General features: G+C 42.5%; 2 protein-coding genes and 1 long non-coding RNA gene across 3 annotated transcripts; all 3 read left to right on the top strand.

The window, feature by feature from the left end:
- Positions 1-8,079: 8,079 nt before the first annotated feature.
- Positions 8,080-9,013, top strand: LOC117847794 (uncharacterized). The gene is made up of 3 exons (XR_004638715.2): positions 8,080-8,265; positions 8,422-8,521; positions 8,684-9,013. It is a non-coding gene; the product is annotated as an uncharacterized lncRNA (long non-coding RNA).
- A 6,850-nt stretch (positions 9,014-15,863) lies between these two features.
- Positions 15,864-17,876, top strand: LOC117847008 (acyl carrier protein 2, mitochondrial). The gene is made up of 2 exons (XM_034728143.2): positions 15,864-16,163; positions 17,490-17,876. The coding sequence occupies exons 1-2, from the start codon at positions 15,942-15,944 to the stop codon at positions 17,664-17,666; spliced, it is 399 nt and encodes a 132-aa protein (XP_034584034.1). The 5' UTR covers positions 15,864-15,941; the 3' UTR covers positions 17,667-17,876.
- Positions 17,877-18,944: 1,068 nt separating this feature from the next.
- LOC117850867 (uncharacterized) lies at positions 18,945-20,312 on the top strand. Its single transcript, XM_034732749.2, has 4 exons — positions 18,945-19,383; positions 19,464-19,577; positions 19,665-19,698; positions 19,809-20,312. Exons 1-4 carry the CDS (start codon positions 19,312-19,314, stop codon positions 19,988-19,990), a joined length of 402 nt encoding a protein of 133 aa, XP_034588640.1. The 5' UTR covers positions 18,945-19,311; the 3' UTR covers positions 19,991-20,312.
- The last annotated feature ends 255 nt before the right edge of the window (positions 20,313-20,567 follow it).

A 20,567-nucleotide genomic window follows, 5' to 3' on the forward strand; every position in this document is an offset into this window, starting at 1 on the left:
ATGGGTTGAGAAGGATGAATGATGTTATTTTCGATACCGTTAACACATTCATCAGCAAGCCCCACCAGTCATTTATGGGTCCCATATCTATCATCCACTCTATTTCTCATTTTCTTTATGTCTTTTTTTTCGATTGATGCTTATCTTCTTGCCGCGAGCTACCGCAGCTCCTCGCTAGCCAAGCACCGCCTTGCGCTCCTGCCCTCTGCCACCGCTAGCTCCCTAGCCCGCCGCTCCTCATCGGCCGCCCGAGTGCCGTCCTACCATCCGCCGCCGTGAGCTCCCCAGCCTCCGTCGTGCCTCCTCCCTCCCTGCTGGTCGGGCCTCCCCGAGAGGAGGCTGCCCCTGCTCCCTCCCTGCTGGCCGGGCCTCCCCGAGAGGAGGCTGCCCTTGCTGCACACCCACGCCTCAGCCCTCCCCCACCGGCCACCCTTCCCCGCCAACCAAGCCTCCCCGCGCGGGGGCTGCCCCGGATGCGCCTCGGCCCTCCCCACCGGTGGCCCTTCCCCGCCAGTCAGGCCTCCCCGCGCGGAGGCTGCCCCGACCACGCCTCAGCCCTCCCGACCGGCTGCCCCTTCCCTGCCGCTCCTCAGCCCTTCTTACTGGCAGCCTCTTCTCCCCGCGCCAGCCGTATCTCGCCCTCGCTCCAACCGTCGGAGAAGACGGAGCGCAACGGAATGGAAGTGGGTCGGGATGGTCCGCTCGATTTGGGCGGACCATCTCGACACAGATCTGGGAGGAATATTCTCTATAGGGATGGATCCAACCTACTTCATTTCTGAACCAAACATGGGTCCATCTGGGTCTGACCCGTCCCAACACACTTCAACCCTCAAACCAAACACACCCTAAGTGACGCCTCTAGTGTGGTTTACGATTAGTATTGCCTGTAGTGTGGTTTACAATTATATATTTTGCAGATTGCAGTTTCATAAGAATGAAATCAATCTATCTCTTCATCTAGAGCACTGATCTAGTGACGATATCCCAAGTCCCCAATAGACAAGCACTCTACCTTCCATTCTCTTCACCGATATAGAGTTGGCTAGTTGCCACGCCTACACAGCCTACTACCACCTAGGCACCGGCGCACCGCTTCGACTTGATTGGCATCCGACTTCTTGTTACCATGCGTTGATCGGTAGATACCATGCATGTTTTGGTAGGAGGTTGAACTCCATAACTTTCTCTCGTTTCAAAAAAAAAACTCCATAAATTGTCTATCACTTCTCTCACTTTTGCGCCTATTCTTCTTTCTCCATGACTCCATGGACATGTAAACATCTATCTAATGCACCTACCATTTTTCAGGTCAAAAGAAAAAAGTTGGATTCGTATGTACGTAGTACGTACGTGCCTTCCCTTCTATAGATCAGTCGTCAACAATGATATATTCCAAGTGTGAGCTGAGACGGTGCCGTGCATTTTAGCTAGCATGCACATGTGACTACTAAAGAACCCCTTATCAATACTGGCTTCGAAGCCTCCTTCACCGCCTGTATGACATTCGGCAGTGATGCGTGTACCCCATCACTGACGGTTCTGGAACCGGTGGTGATGACTTATTAGAAAAACAAAAAATGGCCCCACGCCCCACCCCGCTTCCCTTCCCCCTAGCCGCAAACACGCCGTTGCCACCACTCTAACCCGCCGCCGCCCGCCACCACCACTCTGACACGCCGCCGCCGCCAGCGCCGGCCCTGGGAGGGGGCACGGGGTGCGATGGCCTAGGGCCCACAGAGAGGGGGGGCCAGCCCAGGACCCCATGTATACGGTACAGGCCACAACCTGACAACCGGACTAGGCCACCAGCACCAGGCTTTTAGCGTGAGAAAGCCAAAACGCGTACGCTCGTCCGTCGGTCCATTATTCGTGAACGCGAATTGGCACGCGGCACGCCGTCCACCCGTGAGTCACCGAGTCACCGTCTCGCCGATTACCGTGCGTCCATGCCGCATTGCCGCCGGAGGGGATCGGCCTGCGTGGCTGCACTGCACAGTCTGACAGCGACACCGGCACACCGCGCGGCACGCGGCACCGCGCGTGCGGCACAGGCTGACAGGCGCACAGCGGGTCAGCCGCACAGGTATGATCTAGGTTTTTTTCTTGATCGTTTTTAATCTAAATTAATTCCTATGCTAGGTTTTTTTTCTTGATCGTTTTTAATCTAAATTAATTACTTCGGACTTCTAGTACTCGGTACTCATATAGTCGTATTTTTCTTCTAATTTAGGTGCTAGAAACTTAGAATGTTACCTAAGAAACATTTGTCGGGATCTCAGAAAAGAAAACGGAAAAGAGTAGAAGATCAATTTATTGAATCTCAAAAAGGTGCTATACATAAGTTTTTTTTAGCTTCAAACAGTGTTGTGCCTGATGATAATACCGTAGATGCACTTGATATTGAAGAACAAGGGCAGCAATATCAACAAATTAATGATAATTTAAGTGAGCAAGTTGATGACATTGATGATGCTACAGAGAATGAAAATTTACAGCCTTCCTGCAAACCTGAAAATTCAATTGATGATATGCAAGAAGCTTATATTCATGATATCTTTGATCCTAGAACTTGGGGAAATCTTGATAATAAAGGTAGAGATATATTGATTGAAAAGGGGCTGGTGAGAGAATTGAATCTTGAGTTCCCTACAGATGCTCTTAATAGACATTTTTCATATGCTTACTACTCCAGAAAGTTAAGCAATGGTGAGGTGGTTGATAGAAAATGGTTGGTTTACTCTAAACATGTGGATAAAGTTTTTTATTTTTGCTGCAAATTGTTCAAATCAAGTCAGAGCAAAAGTTTGCTAGCACATGATAGATTGAGGGATTGGAAACATCTTAGTTTTAGACTCAAACAACATGAGAATAGTGTTGAGCATATAACAAACATGAATACTTGGAATGAACTTAGGCTAAGGTTGAGCAAAAATAAAACAATTGATGATGATTTGCAACGAGGAATTGCAAAGGAGAGAGAGCGTTGGAGACAAGTTTTAGTAAGAATTGTTTCTGCTGTCAAGTTTCTTGCTAAACATAATTTGGCTTTTCGAGGGAAAAATGAGAAATTATATCAAGATAGCAATGGCAACTTTTTGGGCACAATTGAAATGATGGGTGAATTTGATCCCATGATGCAAGACCATATTAGGCGGATTCAAAATAGTGAGATTCATCATCATTATCTTGGGCATAAAATTCAGAATGAGATGATTTCTCTTCTTGCAGATTGTGTGAAACAAACTATACTAAAGATCATCAAAGATGCCAAGTACTTTTCTGTTATTTTAGATTGTACTCCAGATGTGAGCCATGAAGAACAAATGGCTCTAATTATTCGGTGTGTCAATATGTCAAGGAATGTTCCAAGGGTAGAGGAGTTCTTCCTAGAGTTCATGAAGGTAGATGACACATCAGGAGTTCTTCCTAGAGTTCTTCCTAGAGTTTTTAATGAACTAAAGAATGTATTGGCCTCTCTTGATTTGAATATTGATGATGTGAGAGGATAAGGCTATGATAATGGTTCAAATATGAAGGGTTCTCACCAAGGTGTTCAGAAGCGCTTGCTTGAAATTAATCGAAAAGCACTATACATGCCGTGTGCATGTCATAGTCTGAATCTTACTCTTTGTGATATGGGAAAATCTTGCAGGTAAACTATTATTTCTATTATACATTGTTTTCATATAATATGTCATGTTTTGGGAAAACTTTCAAACTTACTATTTGTTAAATCTTGCAGGCAAGCTATTTCTTTTTTTGGTCTCATCCAACGTATACACACATTGTTTGCAAAATCTACTAAAAGGTGGAAGATTTTAGTGGATAATGTTCCAGGATTGACAGTTAAGTCATGGTCTAATACACGCTGGGAAAGTCGAATAAAAAGTGTTCAAGCTATCAGATTCCAAACTCCTCAAATAAGATCAGCTTTAATAGTGCTAGAGCAGGCTTCAACTGATGATCCAATGGCAGTTAGTGAATGTCAATCTTTGGTGAGTGCACTAGAGAATTTTGAATTTTTAGTTGGTTTGGTTATATGGTACGATATTTTATTCTCTATAAATAAGGTGAGCAAGAAGTTGCGGTCTAAAATTGTGAGTATAGATGATACTCTCAAACATATTGAAGGTGTCATATCATATTTTAAGAAGTATAGAGATGAAGGTTTCACTTCTAGTATGGATACAGCAAAAAACATTGCATCTGAAATGGATATAGAGCCAAAATTTCGTACAAAACGTCAAGGAAAGAGAAAGAAACAATTTGATGAACAAGATGACCAAGATGAGGAAATACAACGATATGTTGTGGACTCATTTAGAGTAGATTACTTCAATGTTATGATTGATGTTGCAATTGCTTCATTGACTAGTAGATTTGAGTAGATGAAAAAATTTGATAACATTTTTGGGTTCTTGTTCAACTCAAAAAATTTGAAATCTTTGGATGAAGCTGATCTTTGGCTGCACTGCAAGAATTTTGTGGAAATATTTTCTCAGGATAACTCATCCGATGTTGAGATCAATGATTTTTTTTCAGAATTAAAGGTGCTACAAGTGACTTTGCCAGATTCTTTGATGTCAGCGCTTGAGATTTTGGAATTTGTTATAGCTGCAGATTGCTATCCAAATGTTTCAGTTGCCTATCGAATCCTCTTAACTGTACCTGTGACTGTAGCTTCGGCAGAAAGAAGTTTCTCAAAATTGAAGTTGTTGAAGAACTATTTGAGATCAACTATGTCACAAGAAAGGTTAAATGGATTGGCTATGTGCACCATCGAGAGGGATACCTTGGACACTATTGATCTCAATACCGTCCTTGATGATTTTGCATCAAGAAATGCCCGAAGAACTATCTTTTTATGAGAAGCAATGTATATTATGGAGTTCTATTCTTCCTTAAGGTAATCATATTAGTTTTAGTCTATATTATTCCTTGATAATTATCAAACATGTTAAATTAGAAATATATTATTGGGTTTGGTTTCGCTTTGTAAGAAAAATTAGCACTTATATGTATTATAAGATTTATATATAGTTTAGAGGGCCCTCGCGACGAGTTCGCCAGAGGGCCCTCGAAAGCTTAGGACCGGCACTGGCCGCCGCCACCCGGAGGGCCACGGCGCACCGGATCCGGCTGCCGCCAGAGCCTGCAGAGAGAGAAAAGTACCACCGCATCCCGCAGCTTGTGCCCGCCGCCCTGCCTGGTCCTTGGACGCCGCCACCACACCTCGCCCCGCTGCTGCTGCTCCTAACTCCCAGTGAGGGGCGAGTGAAGGGGGGACAGGAGGGGTAGCAAAGGGAGTGGAAGGGCTAGGGGAGGGAGGCGGAGAGAGAGGTGGAGGGAAGGGAGGCGCGCGGCAACACTGGGAGAGAGTGGCGGAGGGGAGGGAGGAAGGCGGAGAGGAGCTTGCGGGGAGAGAGAATCGAAGGGGAGGAAGAGAGAAGCAGAGGCTGGAGGGGAGGGAGGGAGGGAGGGAGGCGGAGGGGTTGGGTGGGAGGCGCATCTGGATAAGGTAGAGGGAGAGGGGAGGGCAGACGTGATTAACGAAAATGCCAGTTTAGAAAAATTTCAGGTCCGAAAGAGAGACATCATCGCCAGTTCCAATTTTTACTATCGAATTATGTACCGGCGGTGATGATAGGGCGGATTGCCGAAAACACTGCCGGATTGCCGAAAACCGGTGGTGATAGGGCAGTTGGGATGGCTCTCTCTAGTAGTGTTTTTGGAATCAAATTCCACCTTTCTTTTTAAAGTCATTACCGAGAGTCTGTTTTCTCAATTGGGTTCAAGTGCTAGCTAGCAGTTACATCTTACATGTTGTGTACTAGCATTTCTTAGCACCCCTGGACTTCTATCCAAACCTTGACGAATCACACTCCTCCGAAGAAAGCCTGCAGCAGCACATACAATAGCTTCTCTTATCTTATCTTACTATTACTAATTGGAGACTCCTTTTGAAACCTCCACATGATGCCACCTAGGAATTCTAGATGGACACTCTAGAAAAAGAGAGAAATTCTAAAAATTCTCTCAAGAAAGCAAAACACCTGGCCATTAGTACATTAGGATAATCATTGTAGCTATTGGATCTATTATGTTTTTGAAAAAATTACCCACCTATACCATTATGAAAATAGCCTAAAATAACCCCAAATTTATATCTAAATTACCCACATCTGCCATTATCTAAAATAAAATAAAGTAACCCCTCATCTTCTTCTAAATTAACCACTTATGCCATTATAAAATAATAATTTAAAATAGCTCCCCACCACTAGCATTATAAAAGAATAATTTAAAATAACTCCCCACCACTAGCATTAACGAAATATTTAAAGTAAACCCTTAAGTTTGTATCTAAACTATGCACATACGTCATTATTAAAAATAACATGTGATAAACCTAAATTTGAATCTAAATCATCTTCACTAAAAATATACGTAAAGGTACACCAATATATAATTTTAAATTATTTATTTCTTATATTGTTGGTATAGAAAATAATAATCAAGGTATATACGCATGATGTGCATCACCATTTATAGATATATAGTGTAAGTGAGGAGAATATATATTTTTATGTTAAAAATATAGCTCGGATTTAATGTCTATTAAACAAATTTAAGTGCATATCCGCGATGCAAAGTGAAAAAAGGAGAGATTATAAATGTGGATGAAAATATTATAAAGTAATTACTAAGTAAAATCTATCACAATTGTATGAAGATAATAAGTATATATCTTTATAAGTATTGTGTTAGAATATTTAATAAATGAGAGAGAGTTCAAAGTAGAGTTTTGATTGTTAGCTATATACCCTTATTTTTTTTTCAATTGGAGTCTCCGCATTAGTGAGACACGCTAGGATAAAAAAGATAAATCTTATGAATTGTTACGAAAATCATAAACATCAGGGTAATCCTATAGACTCTAATAATTATAGTCATTAGTCTATTATACTTATACTTTTCAAGGTAACAGTTTTGATTGTTAGCTATGTACCCTTATTTTTCCAATTGGAGATTCCGTATTAGCGAGACACGCTAGGAAAAAAAGATAAATCCTATAAATTGTCATAAAAATCATAAACATTCAGGTATCAATCATGTAGACTCTAATAATCATAGGCATTGGTCCATTATATTTTTAAAAATTACCTACCATTATCATTATAAAAATATTCTAAAATAAACTCCTAAACTTATATCTAAATTATCGAGCTTTGCTATTATAAAAATAATTTAAAGTAACTTTTACCTCATGCATGTCATTATAAAAAATAACTTAAGATACCATACTAAATTTATGTCTAAATTACCCACATACTTTGTTACTAAAAATAACCTAAAACAAACACCTAAATATTAATATAATTATCGGAATGTTCATTATACAGAAATATCAAAAAAATAAATATGTGATTCTAAATGTCTCGAGTTACAATTTTGATTATTTTTAAACAACTTTCTACTACAATAGCTATTAGAATTATTAGCCCGTGTACTAGTGAATACAAAACGAGAACATATTCCTTGGACCTACAAGACACGGCTTCTGGGGCCACCCATCAACAAAAACAAGGAAAAGAATTCACTGCCGACGCCCGACCGCCACCCAACGCGCGCACTGAATATAATTACCACCGGCAAGAAATGCGGCGTGCATCTAATTCTACTTTGGCGCAGCCGTTGAAATTATTTATCCTAACAGCCTGGTCACACTACCATGTCGACGGATCGCCCTGATGACCACTTTAGCTAACAGCGCCACAGCGTTAAGCACCAGTGCCGACTGCCGACAGCCTTATCGATCTGACCTTTCGCCGGAACCGGCCGGGCGGCTGCTAAATTTCATGCCAAGTTTTCCAACCGGCGACGAGGAAAGATTCGACTCGCGAGCATACGCAACGCAACTTGTCGGGCGATAGCATGCTCCACGCGCGCAAAGAGGCAAAAGCCAAACCCGATCGAGCAACGCGGCATCAAGTTTTCTAGCTTAAAGAAATCCGAAAAGAATATCTGCGCATGTGTCCGCGTGATAGGCTAGCTATATAAGCCTCGGCGATCTCGCGTCTTCTCATCACATAACCGATCGAGTAACTCATCAGAGAATTGTGTAGAGATTGATCTCCGTGCTATAAGCTAGATATCTTCAGAAGATTAGAACGAGACAGGGAGAGAGCTGAGTTGGTAGAAGCAGAACGTGAAAGAATATAATGGAGGGCGTCAACCACAAGAACCTGCAGCCCCCACTAGGTGATGCCTGCATGCATGGTCATTCCTAATTTAGGCTAAAATTGTCTTTCAGGACTTCACTGATCCTGTTCTTCGTCATTTGTTTTCTGCTTTCAACTTTCAACTGCTCTTTTATGAGTTTGCTGGCTGACCTGGTTTTGGGTTCCGCTCCATTAGGCTACCCGACGGTGGATTCGGAGCAGCAAGGCGCGGCGTCGCCGCGGCACGGACGAGCCAGAGGGCGGGGACGAAAGACGACTAGTTTCATCGATGGATGGTAAGTGTCACTATTTACTATAGTTATTAGCTTGCGCTTTAATTCAGCTGCCAATGTGACTTCAGTAGAGCACTAGTCCACCAGAGTTAAAATTCGATGCTCACTTTTATGCAAATTGGTCACTGACTGCTATATATGCGTTTGGTTTCATGTTTTTTGCAGCATTGCCGCCCTGTGCTGCTGTTGGCTCTGCGACCTTTGCTGCGAGTAGAGCAGACCAAGCCTCAGGCGGCGTGCACACAGTATTACAGACCGAGCGCCCGCCACATACAGCAAGTTCATGTACACGTATGTGCGTGTGTGTTGCATTCATTAGTTAAGAGCGGAGATGGTGTAAAAGTTTTCCACATTGTTTGTTTGGTAGTACAGCTCGTAGATTTATTTCTTTTTCTGATTGTTTTGAGTGTGGTTTGTGTGGACCTCGGCTTGTACTCTATCAGTTTATGTCCTTGTTCAAAGAAAGTATAGAACATGTATATGAGTTCTATCTTATGTGTCTGGTTAAGTTGGGGGCCGGATCAAAAAGGTTCAGTCATGGAAGTGGAGCTTGCTGCTACCTGAGCTAGAGATATAGGTTGGTTACCCAGTCGATTGAATCAACCCTTGGTGCTGACTTCGCTCCACAAGTCTGACTGTGATCCTTTGGAACATTAGGAAAGGATGAAATGCTCTGGTCTTTGAACATGTCCATCTCCATCCGAGGCTTTTGCTTCAAAGAATGTCTGTTGACCCTACTCTTTGGCAGCATAGAGCTGCCTCTCCTGAAGACTTTTGGTCATGTAGGCCTAGCGGGACAGATTTTGTATTGTAATAATCTAGTTTCTGCTTTCATTTCCCTTATTTATTCACAAATCTATTATACCAAAATATGCATATGCTATTAATGAAATGTTCAGGTTGGCATTTATGTCTAGTGTACGTTCTCATAAAAACACAAAACCTCAAAGAGAAGCCACCAATATTGAACAATGCTCTCTAGCAACACTATGTTTGTACCTTGATTGTGATCCATTACATACAGAATTGGCAATTGATGTGGACCCATGTCATGTTCATCTTAACAATAAATGCATTTATATTTTATTAACTTTACAAAAATATATTCAATAGCATGTTTCCATTGTTGCTCAATGGTTGTTGTGCATTCATTCTAGAATTAACTCCTCACTTGTGTAAATATTATTTTAAATAAAATCAATTAGCAGCCTTCTCTCTCTGCCATTAGATGTACAATCCATTCATTCCTTTGCGTAAGACCTCGTTTACAATTGACTAGATCTTGACAAGTAGCAACTGTCCAATGTCATGCTCTTGGTATATATATTATTGCCAAAACATGGGGATGGTATATTAGAGAGGTGTCATGCATAATAAAAGACGAAAGTATAATAGGCTATCCATACAAAGTAAAAAGTATCTACTATTTATACACACACGCACTTTTTACTCCCAAAACATGAAACACCATGTAAATAGATATGAAAATTCCAAAGTGTGCTATCACAAGCATTCATAGAATTTCAAATCAGAATGAAGTGTAAAACGAGTATGTCCTGGCCAAAAAAGTGTTTGGTCGCGTGCGGAGCATATCCCCTGGAAAGATTACCCTATGTTAAATTGCTAAGCAAGGCATCAACTTGTTTTGTTTCCTAACACTCTTTCTTTTGATAAGATATAACACTGAATTTCGATGGTCCATCCCCAATCTAAAGGTGGTGCTTCCTCCTACAATGACACATGTGCAACATTGCACCTAGTCATTTATTTGCAGCTTTCAACAATTATATGGCTATTACCTATTACCAGTAGCCACGCATGTGCAACACATAGTTTAAAAAAATTACAAAGGAAACCAAGCAGAATTTCGGGAGACCAAAGAGAGATGCTAAGCAATTGAGCGCCACATGAACAAGAAACAGAAATAATTTTATTTTTAAGCTTATATACGTGCTAAACATTAAAACTGTTATACAATCATTTGAGAACTAACATGTTGTGAACAGTAAATGTGTGTTTTTATAAAAAAATCAAATTAAGATTAATACATAAAAAAATAGAAATTGTTCATGATTGTGTTAGAACAAATAAACCCATAATTATGTCCATACCATGAAGGACCTTAATGATTACAATAACTATTCATGTATGCATGCAAAATACATCTAATTTTAAAAAATGAGAATCAATTTCTAGAGTTTAAAACAAATCTAGTACAGAAGTATACAAGATCTAGCCTGAGCCTTGAGGCCATAAACTCCTGCTTCATCACACTAATTCGCAAATGCAACAATGCAACAAAAGTAAATGACTATAGGACCATTTCGCTCCTCAATTCAATACTCAAACTCATCACAAAAATCCTAGCTGATAGGCTACAGGCTGCTATTATCCCCCTCATTCATGAAAACTAATATGGTTTTATGAAGAATACAACCATCCAAGATTGCCTTGTCTAGGCCTTTGAGTACATTCACCAATGCCAGCAATCAAAAAAGGAAATTGTAATCCTGAAGTTAGATTTCAAAAAGGCTTTTGACACAATAGAGCACAGTACTATATATGGAATGATGGACCAGATACGTTTCCCAGCAACCTGATGTGATTGGATCAAAAGAATCATGAGCTCTGGAAATTCTTCAATCCTCCTCAATGGTGTCCAAGGCCAAAACTTCCACTGCAAGAGGGGTGTGAGACAAGGAGATCCTCTGTCAGCTTTGTTATTTGTCATAGTTGCTGACCTTCTGTAATGCGTGGTGAATAAAGCTCATAGTCAGGCCTCTTCTCCTTGCCAATTCCAAATAATGCCTCTTGTGATTTTCCAATAATTCAGTACGCTGATGACACAATCTTGATAATTAAAGCATGTCAAACATAGCTTCACTGTCTTAAAGGGATTCTGGAAGGATTTTCTCAATCTACAAGGCTAAAAGTCAATCATGCAAAATCCTACTTAGTTCCTCTAAACCTCACCATAGAGAAAGCAATTATGTTGGCTGGAGTTTCTGGATGTCAGCTTGGATCATTACCTTTCACCTATCTAGGTCTGCCATTAGATACAATCAAGCTAAAGATTGAAGACATGTCGCCATTGGTTAATACAATGGAGAGAAGAATCACTGCAACATCAAAATTTCTGAACTATGCTGGGAAAATTGAATTAGTCAACACTTCTCTAACCTCTCTCCTCACCTACTCAATGTGCACAATCAAGATCCCTCTTGGCGCTATAGACAACATGGATAGAGCAAGAAGGCATTGCATTTGGTGAGGATCTGATATAAATGCAAGAAGTAAACCATTAGTTGCTTGGAAGAAAGTAAAACCTAAAGATAAAGGTGGATTAGGAGTAATCAATCTTAGAAGTCAGAACTGTGCTTTGCTTCTCAAACATCTAGACAAATTTTACAACAAGAAGAACATCCCCTAGGTAAGATTAATATGGAACACATACTACCCTAATGGAGAAATCCCACATGTTTCTACAGAGAAGGGTTCATTTTGGTGGAAGAACATTATGAGACTCTATGACATGTTCAGAGGCATTGCAACTTGCACAGCTGGAGATGGTACAAATGTACTATTCTGGAAAGATGTATGAAAAAATAATCATCTAGATGAAGCCTTCCCTCGGCTCTTCTCCTTTGCTAATAACCAAGACATCTCGGTGGCTAAATTCCTCCAAAATGATACAATTGAAGATCAGTTTCACATTCCTTTGTCCAGTGAAGCATTTCAAGAATATCAGGAACTTCAAAACCTGATTCAAAATATACAAATTCAAGAGAATGAAAAGGACAAATGGCACTACATTTGGGGAACAGACAGGTACTCATCCAAGCAGTTCTACAACTTGCCCTACAAAAACATCAAAATTCCTCCACCATTCCAGTGGATCCGGAACTCTAAGTGTAGCAATAAGATGAAGGTTTTTTCATGGCTTCTTCTAATGGATGGACTCAACACAAGAAATTTGTTGAGAAGGAGAAACTTTCAAATTGAAAATGGAAACTTCAACTATGTGCTCTGTAGGGAAAATATGGAAGAAACTGCTCTGCATCTCTTCTTCACATGCCCCTTTAGCAGAGCTTGTTGGGAAAAGATTGGAGTGCTATGAAATTTTAATTTATGTTTCTATAATATGATGAAAGATGCAGGGCAAAACAACAACTCCTTCTTCATGGAAACTTTTATCAGTGCTGCATGGGGAATCTGGATGCAAAGGAATAACCTTATTTTTGAAGGAAGAAGGCCCTCTCTTCGAGCCTGGACATCTCAGTTTGTGGAAGAAGCAATACTACAAGCACATAGACTAAAGGATAGCAACAAACAAGCCTTTTTATATTGGGTAAAGTCTATATAGTTAATGTATAGTTTTTTCTTTTCTTTTCAGTTTTCTCTTCGGTGGGGGCACTCTTGTGCTATTGTTGCCCTTCTTGGGCTCTGTACAACGTTTATTTTGTTTTCTCCTTTTAATATATATACCATAGTGGGGGTTTTCCTTGTTGTTTCTTTCAAAAAAAAGTATACAAGATCTTCATATTCATATAAAACATAGTAAATAATAGTTTTAAACTTATAACAAAGATGTGCATATAGCGAGCACTTTGAATGATATGTGCAATCATAAAAAATCATATCAAATTCTTTAAAATCAATCTTAGTGCATAGTGATAGCACACCAAATTATTTGCCAAATAATAATATCAAATTAATCATCTTGATGTCCACAACAAGTTTTCTGGGGATATCATATATATTTGCAAAAAAAATATCAATGATGGCCACAATAATTTTAGTTTAGTTTTTAATTAATTTTTTATTTGTTTATTGCCAGGTCGATTATTCTTTAGGTTTTGTCATTTTTTGTATTAGCCTATTCATTTTGTGCAAGAAATTTAGGTTTGATTTTTATTGAAATATGTCAGGAAATATGTTAGTGCTCATTATTGCCACCTTTTTAGTGCTATTTAAGTGGTATTTTTGGACTAAATCTTATAGTAACCCGCCACTTGGTACTTAAAATAACCCCATATTCCCATATGTGTTGTGTTTTGAACCATATTACCAAATCACAGGAAACACAACATAAATGAAGGGTTTTTGTACAAGATTGGATTTGGGCTCAGACTTTGGATATTGATAGACAAAATCAGGAACATTGGACTGCAGGTTTGCAGGAGCAGCTGAACTTGCACGGATGATATATTCCTCATCCGAACTCCAATTGGGGTGAATTTACTGAGAAAATTACATGCCTCGAAAAGATCTACAACTTTCGTATGAAGCACTCAAGCATTGGAGGCCTACAGAGGGCAGGCCAATCGGCCTATGGGGGTCCAGGTTGATTGGCCTAGCCCGTTTTCAGCCCCGATCGATATGCCCTTCACCCCACAATACCTCTGGACTATAAATATCCCCATTCTCTATCAGCAAGCGCATCCATCCACTAGAACTTGACGAAACCTAGGGCATTCACCAGGAGCTGAGGGCCGCTGCAAGTCTTCGAAGTTATCTAGGAGATGACTTAGGCCAAACCCTAACCACCATGGCCTCCCTGCACAGTTGTGCCATGGCAGAGTTTAGGAGCAGTAGTGGATCATCGATAGTATGTACTCGGAGGTGATGATCTAAATACATCTATTATGTGAGCAATGTTCTTCATGACATCCGATCTGTTAGTGACTCAATGCCTCCTTTTATGCTTTCTATCTATCATGGGTATGCTTGTTCCTAGTCTAGTTCCGGATTAGACTAAATAGCATGCTTTATGTAATCATGGTGATTAGATCTAGTATGCTGACCCTTCTTGATAGCTAGACATATTCCACCTGTGTTCGTGCCCTTAAACTGCGTGCACCAATAGGGGGATCGTGATGGGTCTGCTTCCGTGTAGGGTGTGGATCAGAGATCAACCTATGTTTGTGCAGTTGTAGGTTGATATGCATTTTGGCAATAACCCGTTATAGGTGCATCACTGCAACGGTCACCCACTTTGCATGTTCTGTGAGTCTAAGTTGCTAATCACTTTCTAGCTTGTGGCAATGTTGTCTTTGTAGAATAGACTGATGAGGTCAGTTTGGTTGTTGGTCATTTTTCGTTTTGCTGTTGGAAGCCATATTCCAGACATATCATGTCCTTATCGGAACATATCTGTTTCCTCAAACTCTATCCAAAATTATAAGTATCATCGATGTTGCCATTGATAAAGAACATCAAAACAGATTAGATGTAAGAGTTTTAAAATCTCTTGTTTGTTTCGTAAGAGTAGGAGTTTTAGTGTGATGGAAAATGGGAATTTAGGAGTTTAACTCCAATCATTACATCTTGGCCCTTTCTTATAACATATATTGCAATTTCACTATGCAATTTCCATCACAAATCAAACAAGGGACAAGGTCTAACATGCCCTCTATCAACTCCTACTTTTAATGGGCACGGCGATTAGAGGTCGGAGTTGAATTTGCATGTGAGTTGAACTCTAAGGGGCCATTTTGTTTGATCTTGTAGCTACCCCGCCAACATGTTGGCACACCTTTGTGCAAAGGATTTGGTTGTGGCATTTTCACCATCGTGCAGGAGACGAGATGAACTAGATGTGCTATGTCAAGTCAATTCAATGACTAATTATTTGGCCGGGCGAGTATATATCGACTCCCATGTTTGGTTCGTGCTTAGAATTATGGAGAGGAAATTTTCAGAGGCTCCTATATGGTTTTTGGTAGTTGGTAAGTGTTAAGCTTTAAAGCTCACTAGCTTAACTATTGCAGCCCAACACCCTTCCACCGTGAACGTCCTTCAGTATTCTTCTTACATTTAGTTCAACAATTTTAAAATTATGCGTTAACATTTTAGATAGGCTAATTTAATGTTTTTTGGGTATCAGTATGCATGCTTTGCTTCCCCACCTCGCCTATGTTTCTCCGATACATGTTTCAACATTTCTTATAATTGATTCAATAACTAATGAACTCTTGCTCAATATTCAAGATAGGATAATTTAACATTTTACCAAGATGAGGTACCATGTACTGGTCCCTCCACCTTATTTTAGTCATCCATTTACCATATTACAGATCTCAAACACGAGAAGTTTTATATGAAAAAAATCTGAGGAAGACATAAATTTCTCGACTTTTTGGTTCCTTTTAATTCTCCCAAGAAAAAACATCATGTTACATTCAGCCCATGATGTTATTTCATCTATTTGTTTTTTAGGAATTTCCATCTAATAGCCCAAATTTCCATCTATTGGTATTTTTTTAGTCTGGACTATTTGAACTGGGCTGCAGATCATTCTAATGGGCCGACAAATCACGGGTTTTAGCAGTCCCGCAGCCCGGACAAGCACGAGATCCTCCAGCTCCACGTTGCCCTTTCTCCCCCACTCGCCCGCCTGACCCCGAATCGAGAGAGGAAAACAATGGCGATGGCGGCGGCGAGGAGAGCCCTCTTGACCCACCTCCGCGTCCCGGTGGCGCGCACCGCAGCGGCGGCGGTAGCGGCGGGAACCGTCCCCGTCGCGGCCCGGAGGCTGTTGTCGTCAACTACGGAGGAAACGAAGGGGTCGTTCCTGGACAAGGGCGAGGTCGCCGACCGCGTCGTCTCCGTCGTCAAGAACTTCCAGAAGGTTGAACCCGCAAAGGTGAGCGCGATCTATCCCCTCGCGGCGGACGCTTGTGCGGCCGCCCGTACGTTTTGCTAAGTTCGTGGATCCGGATCTGTGCTGGAGGGTTTAGGGTTTTGAGCGCGCATCGCCGGATGTTGGCTTGGTTTTGTCGAGTGAATTAGGCGCTTCATGAAGAGCTAGGTGTAAATGTGTAAGAGGTTGTGAAGCATTAGTTGAGAAACCGAGTGATCTTCTTAGCAGTTCTCAGATTGGAGATGGAGACCTTATACAGAATGGACTCCACGGCTTCTTTACTGTTGACTATTCGATCTGGTAGTTATATATGTTTGATTCAGAAATTTCGAAGTTCCTTTATTAGTATTGATTAGTATGGCACTCAGTGGACACTAGTCACTGGATGTGCACGAGTCTAATTATCCATGTGGGTTAATAGATCCATAATATCATACTTGCCCCCTGAGTTGTCGAGAAGTGTGTTACCTTGTGCCAGGGCAGTGTTTCCTTGGCTCTGTTTTCAAAATCATGGTAGATTCTGCAGTTCTGAATTTACAGTAGCTTCTGCAGTTCTGAATTTACAGTAGCTTCTGCAGTCTTTGCTGCCCTGTTTCTTTTGTAGAATTGAGGAGCTGAGAAAATTATTGCTAAACCTAACCTCATGATTGCGAAGACGTCAAGTGGTGACTGAAATGACAAAATCTATGCTTAGATGGATGCTTGAGGCATTGTCTGTCATATGGGAAATTGAGCCAGTTTCTTATTAGTTATTTTTTGTAGTGCTTGGATGTGTTTGATACCTGAAATCACCAAATTGTGTAATGTCAGTATTTTCCACCTAAATATCTATAGGAGGTTATCAATGATTCCCCCTCTCTCCCCCCCCCCCCCCCCCCCCCCACACACACACACACATTGTATTGAATTCTTGTTGATAGGAGTTGACTGTTGTGCTTTTGTTCAAATTGTAGTGCACGTTGTTTCATGATATAAGCACCAAAGTTATAAATGAAAATAGACATTCCTTTCATGGCTCATAGGTTTGAAGTGAGTGTAACAGCTCCCAGTTTCATGCTTAATGTGTTCTTAGTTGCAACTAGGATGTTAGCAACAAAGATTTAATCTGTTAAATTATTGTCATGCACTGCTGATTTTATTCACATTTCAGCTCTATGTTAGATGCTTGCTTTGATCCATTTCCCCTTTTTTGGCTACCTAAACTTGGCATGAATGTATACTTTGGGAACTTGATACTAAACTTGCAGTGCTTTGGTATAGAGAATGTTACGAGGATAGGAATCTGCAGTATTGTAGATGTTGACGAACCTTCTCCATCAAATCTTGCAGGTGACACCTACCGCCCATTTCCAGAAGGACCTTGGACTTGACAGCTTGGACACTGTCGAGGTTGTGATGGCGTTTGAGGAAGAATTCGGCTTCGAGATCCCTGACAATGAGGCGGAGAAGATTGACTCCATCAAGACAGCGGTCGACTTCATCGCCTCACATCCCCAAGCAAAATAAGAGCATTTCTTCTTTCCCGTTCCAACGCACTTTTGTATCCAAAACCTGTATGAGGCACGGAACCGATTTGCTGTAGCTTGCCCAAGTGGGTGCATGGCCTGAAGTTTTTCTGGCTGCACCTGCCAATGGATAGGAAGTCTGTTCTTTCTCTGTGTTGATCATGTTGGAATAAACCGGCTACCAATTGGTGGTTGTGGATTTGTGACCCCATTTGCAGGTGCTGGAACACCTTTTGCGGCCAAACTTGTGCACACGGTGCATGGAAGTCGTCAGTAGTAATCTCTAGATCCATTTTTTTTTTCTGTGTCTGTTGCGCAAATTCGTGGTGCTGGATGGATTGTAGGATAAGCGTACACAGCAGGAAAGGGGTTGGCAAGATAAGCTGTGTGCGAAGCGGTAGATTACCGATTTTGGTTTTGAAATTGGCTACTTCTTTTTGGAGGTAGTACGCCCTCGCCGATAGCCCTGTGGAGCAGATTTCAGTTTACCCAGTTCATGCATGAAAAATGTGACGACTGCATTTTCCAAACATGTAGTCTCGAATATTTTACCACTACCATTTTCCAAACATGCCATTGACATCAACAATGGCCGTGCTGGAATTTTATCCTTTTTCTAAAAAAAAGTGCATGAAAAATGTGACGGCTGCAAGTATCCTAAGTTCCCTACTGGCTACTGCAAAAGCTGGAGCATTTCCTCGGCGACATTCAGAGCACACGCATCAGACAGTTGAGGGAACAGCGGGATCCAGGACAGCGGTTGTAGGTTGCGTTTTTTCCCTTCTATTTGTCAATTATAGTATACGCATACCTTTTCTCCGAGCGAAATGTACACAATCTACGCACAGGTGTCCGACGCAGCCTACAGACGCGCCGATGACCCTACGGCAGCTGAAGATTTTGGACTCCTAGCGCAGTACTACAATAGTCACGGCCCGTCAGGCAAATCCAACGAAACGACCCGACTCCCGAGCCCCAACTCCATTGCCTGCCGATTGATTAATACCTCAAGCTCCGCCACTACTGCCCGCCTCTCTGCCGCGCATGTGATCGGGCGAGCGAGCCCCCGCGACTTTGCGAGCACGCGCGCGCGAGAACGGCATGGATGTTATCCCGGCTGACGGCCCTCACATGGGCAGCAGCTAGCGACGCTTTTCCCCGGCTTGGCGCACTCCACTCCAATGGGTGGGGGCCTACGCCAGGTGGCCAGCCACACACGGGCTCGCCTAACAACAGCCGCTGCTCTCACCTGCCGGCCGCCACGCTCCAAGCGCCATGGCCGGCCGCCTGGCCTGCATGGCCGGCGCGGCGCGGCCACGCGCCAGAAGCTACCAAAACTGCAACCGTTGTCCGGATCCAACTATTATTGCTCGGCCCTTCGCTACCTCTGGTTCAATGTCATGCGGCTGAATGGCTGATGTAACAGGAATTCCCTCTATCCGTGTGCGGTGTGCTGCGTCTGCGTTGTTCCCTCACAAGGCGAACAGGGTCTGGAGGGAGGGGCAAGGGAGCCACTACATTGTACATGGCATTGTAGATTGAGTTGGAAGTGGTAGAGCAGCTGGAGGTTCACCTGCACTCATGTTCCATTCCATCTCTTGGAGGTGGTAAAGGTTCATCAGACTTGGAAGTGTGAGAGAGCAGCCATGAAGAGCAGAGGTTTGCGGCTGCTCTGCTGCGTGGCAGCGGTGGCCGCGCTCCTCTCGGAAGGAGGCCAGGTCTGTCACTCTCTCCCTCTCGCATTGGTAATCGAGCACATTGGCATCTGCCGTCGAGGTCCGATCTCTTTCTATTCCAGGCTGCCGCTTATTATTACGTGCCGTCGCCGGGGCCAGCTCCGGCGCCTGCCGCCTCCCCCGCGACGAACTCCTCTGCTTCTCCTCCACCAGCCCAGCCCACCACCTTCCCGACGGTGAGTGTAAACCAAGTAGTACAGTGCATACTCCTCAACCGAAGAATTCGGCCTTGATTCACCTTCGTGTTCATCGATTTTTTGCAGTACGGCGTCACCCCCGGCAGCCTCCAGCCCCAAGGTCCGTACTGAAAAACGCAATAACCTCTGATCGATACGAATGGTTCACGCATTAGTTGCCGATGAATTAAGGGGAAAATGAAGGTGCTGCTGTGTGTTGCATTGCGACAGAGTGCGGCGGTCGGTGCGCGGCGCGGTGCTCGGCGACGGCGTACCGGAAGCCGTGCCTCTTCTTCTGCCGCAAGTGCTGCGCGGCGTGCCTGTGCGTGCCGGCGGGCACCTACGGCAACAAGGCCTCCTGCCCCTGCTACGACAACTGGAAGACCAAGCGGGGAGGACCCAAGTGCCCCTAGGCAGCCGTGTGGCGACCGTCTCCCTCTCATGTATGAGACCTTGCAGCTAGTTTCTTCAGTTCAGTTCAATCCTGACGGGCAAACTCCGACCGAGATTGCTGCTGAAGTGTTGTGCGCCGGGGTTTGACCGTTTGAGCGCTCATGCTGCTTGTCATCGTTGCATATGTAGGCATTTGCACACCGATAACCGATCGATGGAGTGCCGTTTGGCTTATGGTTCAGTTTCGCTTAAATCCGGAACCTATAGTTTGCAATATTTTTTTTTAACGAAGTAGACAGAAGAACTGTTGATTATATTAAAAAGAAGTTCCAAACTGAATAATTACAGAGGATTAAAAAAGCAAAGAAAAGACAATTGAAATAATAATAATTACATTTTATACAGTGCACCCATCAGCAGCGCGTCAGAAGAGCTGACACATGTTTCGCCTCAGCCATAATCGCAACATTTCATTTCAAAAATAAAAAGAAGTTTGCAACATGCGAATTCACACGAATTTTCTTTAAAAATTAAGCGGTTCGAACTTCTCGCGTTTAACATGCTGATCTACTGGTGGTTCTCGAGAGAGGAAGGAGG

The sequence above is a fragment of the Setaria viridis genome, chromosome 3, assembly GCF_005286985.2.
Source record: "Setaria viridis chromosome 3, Setaria_viridis_v4.0, whole genome shotgun sequence".
In the NCBI taxonomy this organism is placed as follows: domain Eukaryota; kingdom Viridiplantae; phylum Streptophyta; class Magnoliopsida; order Poales; family Poaceae; genus Setaria; species Setaria viridis.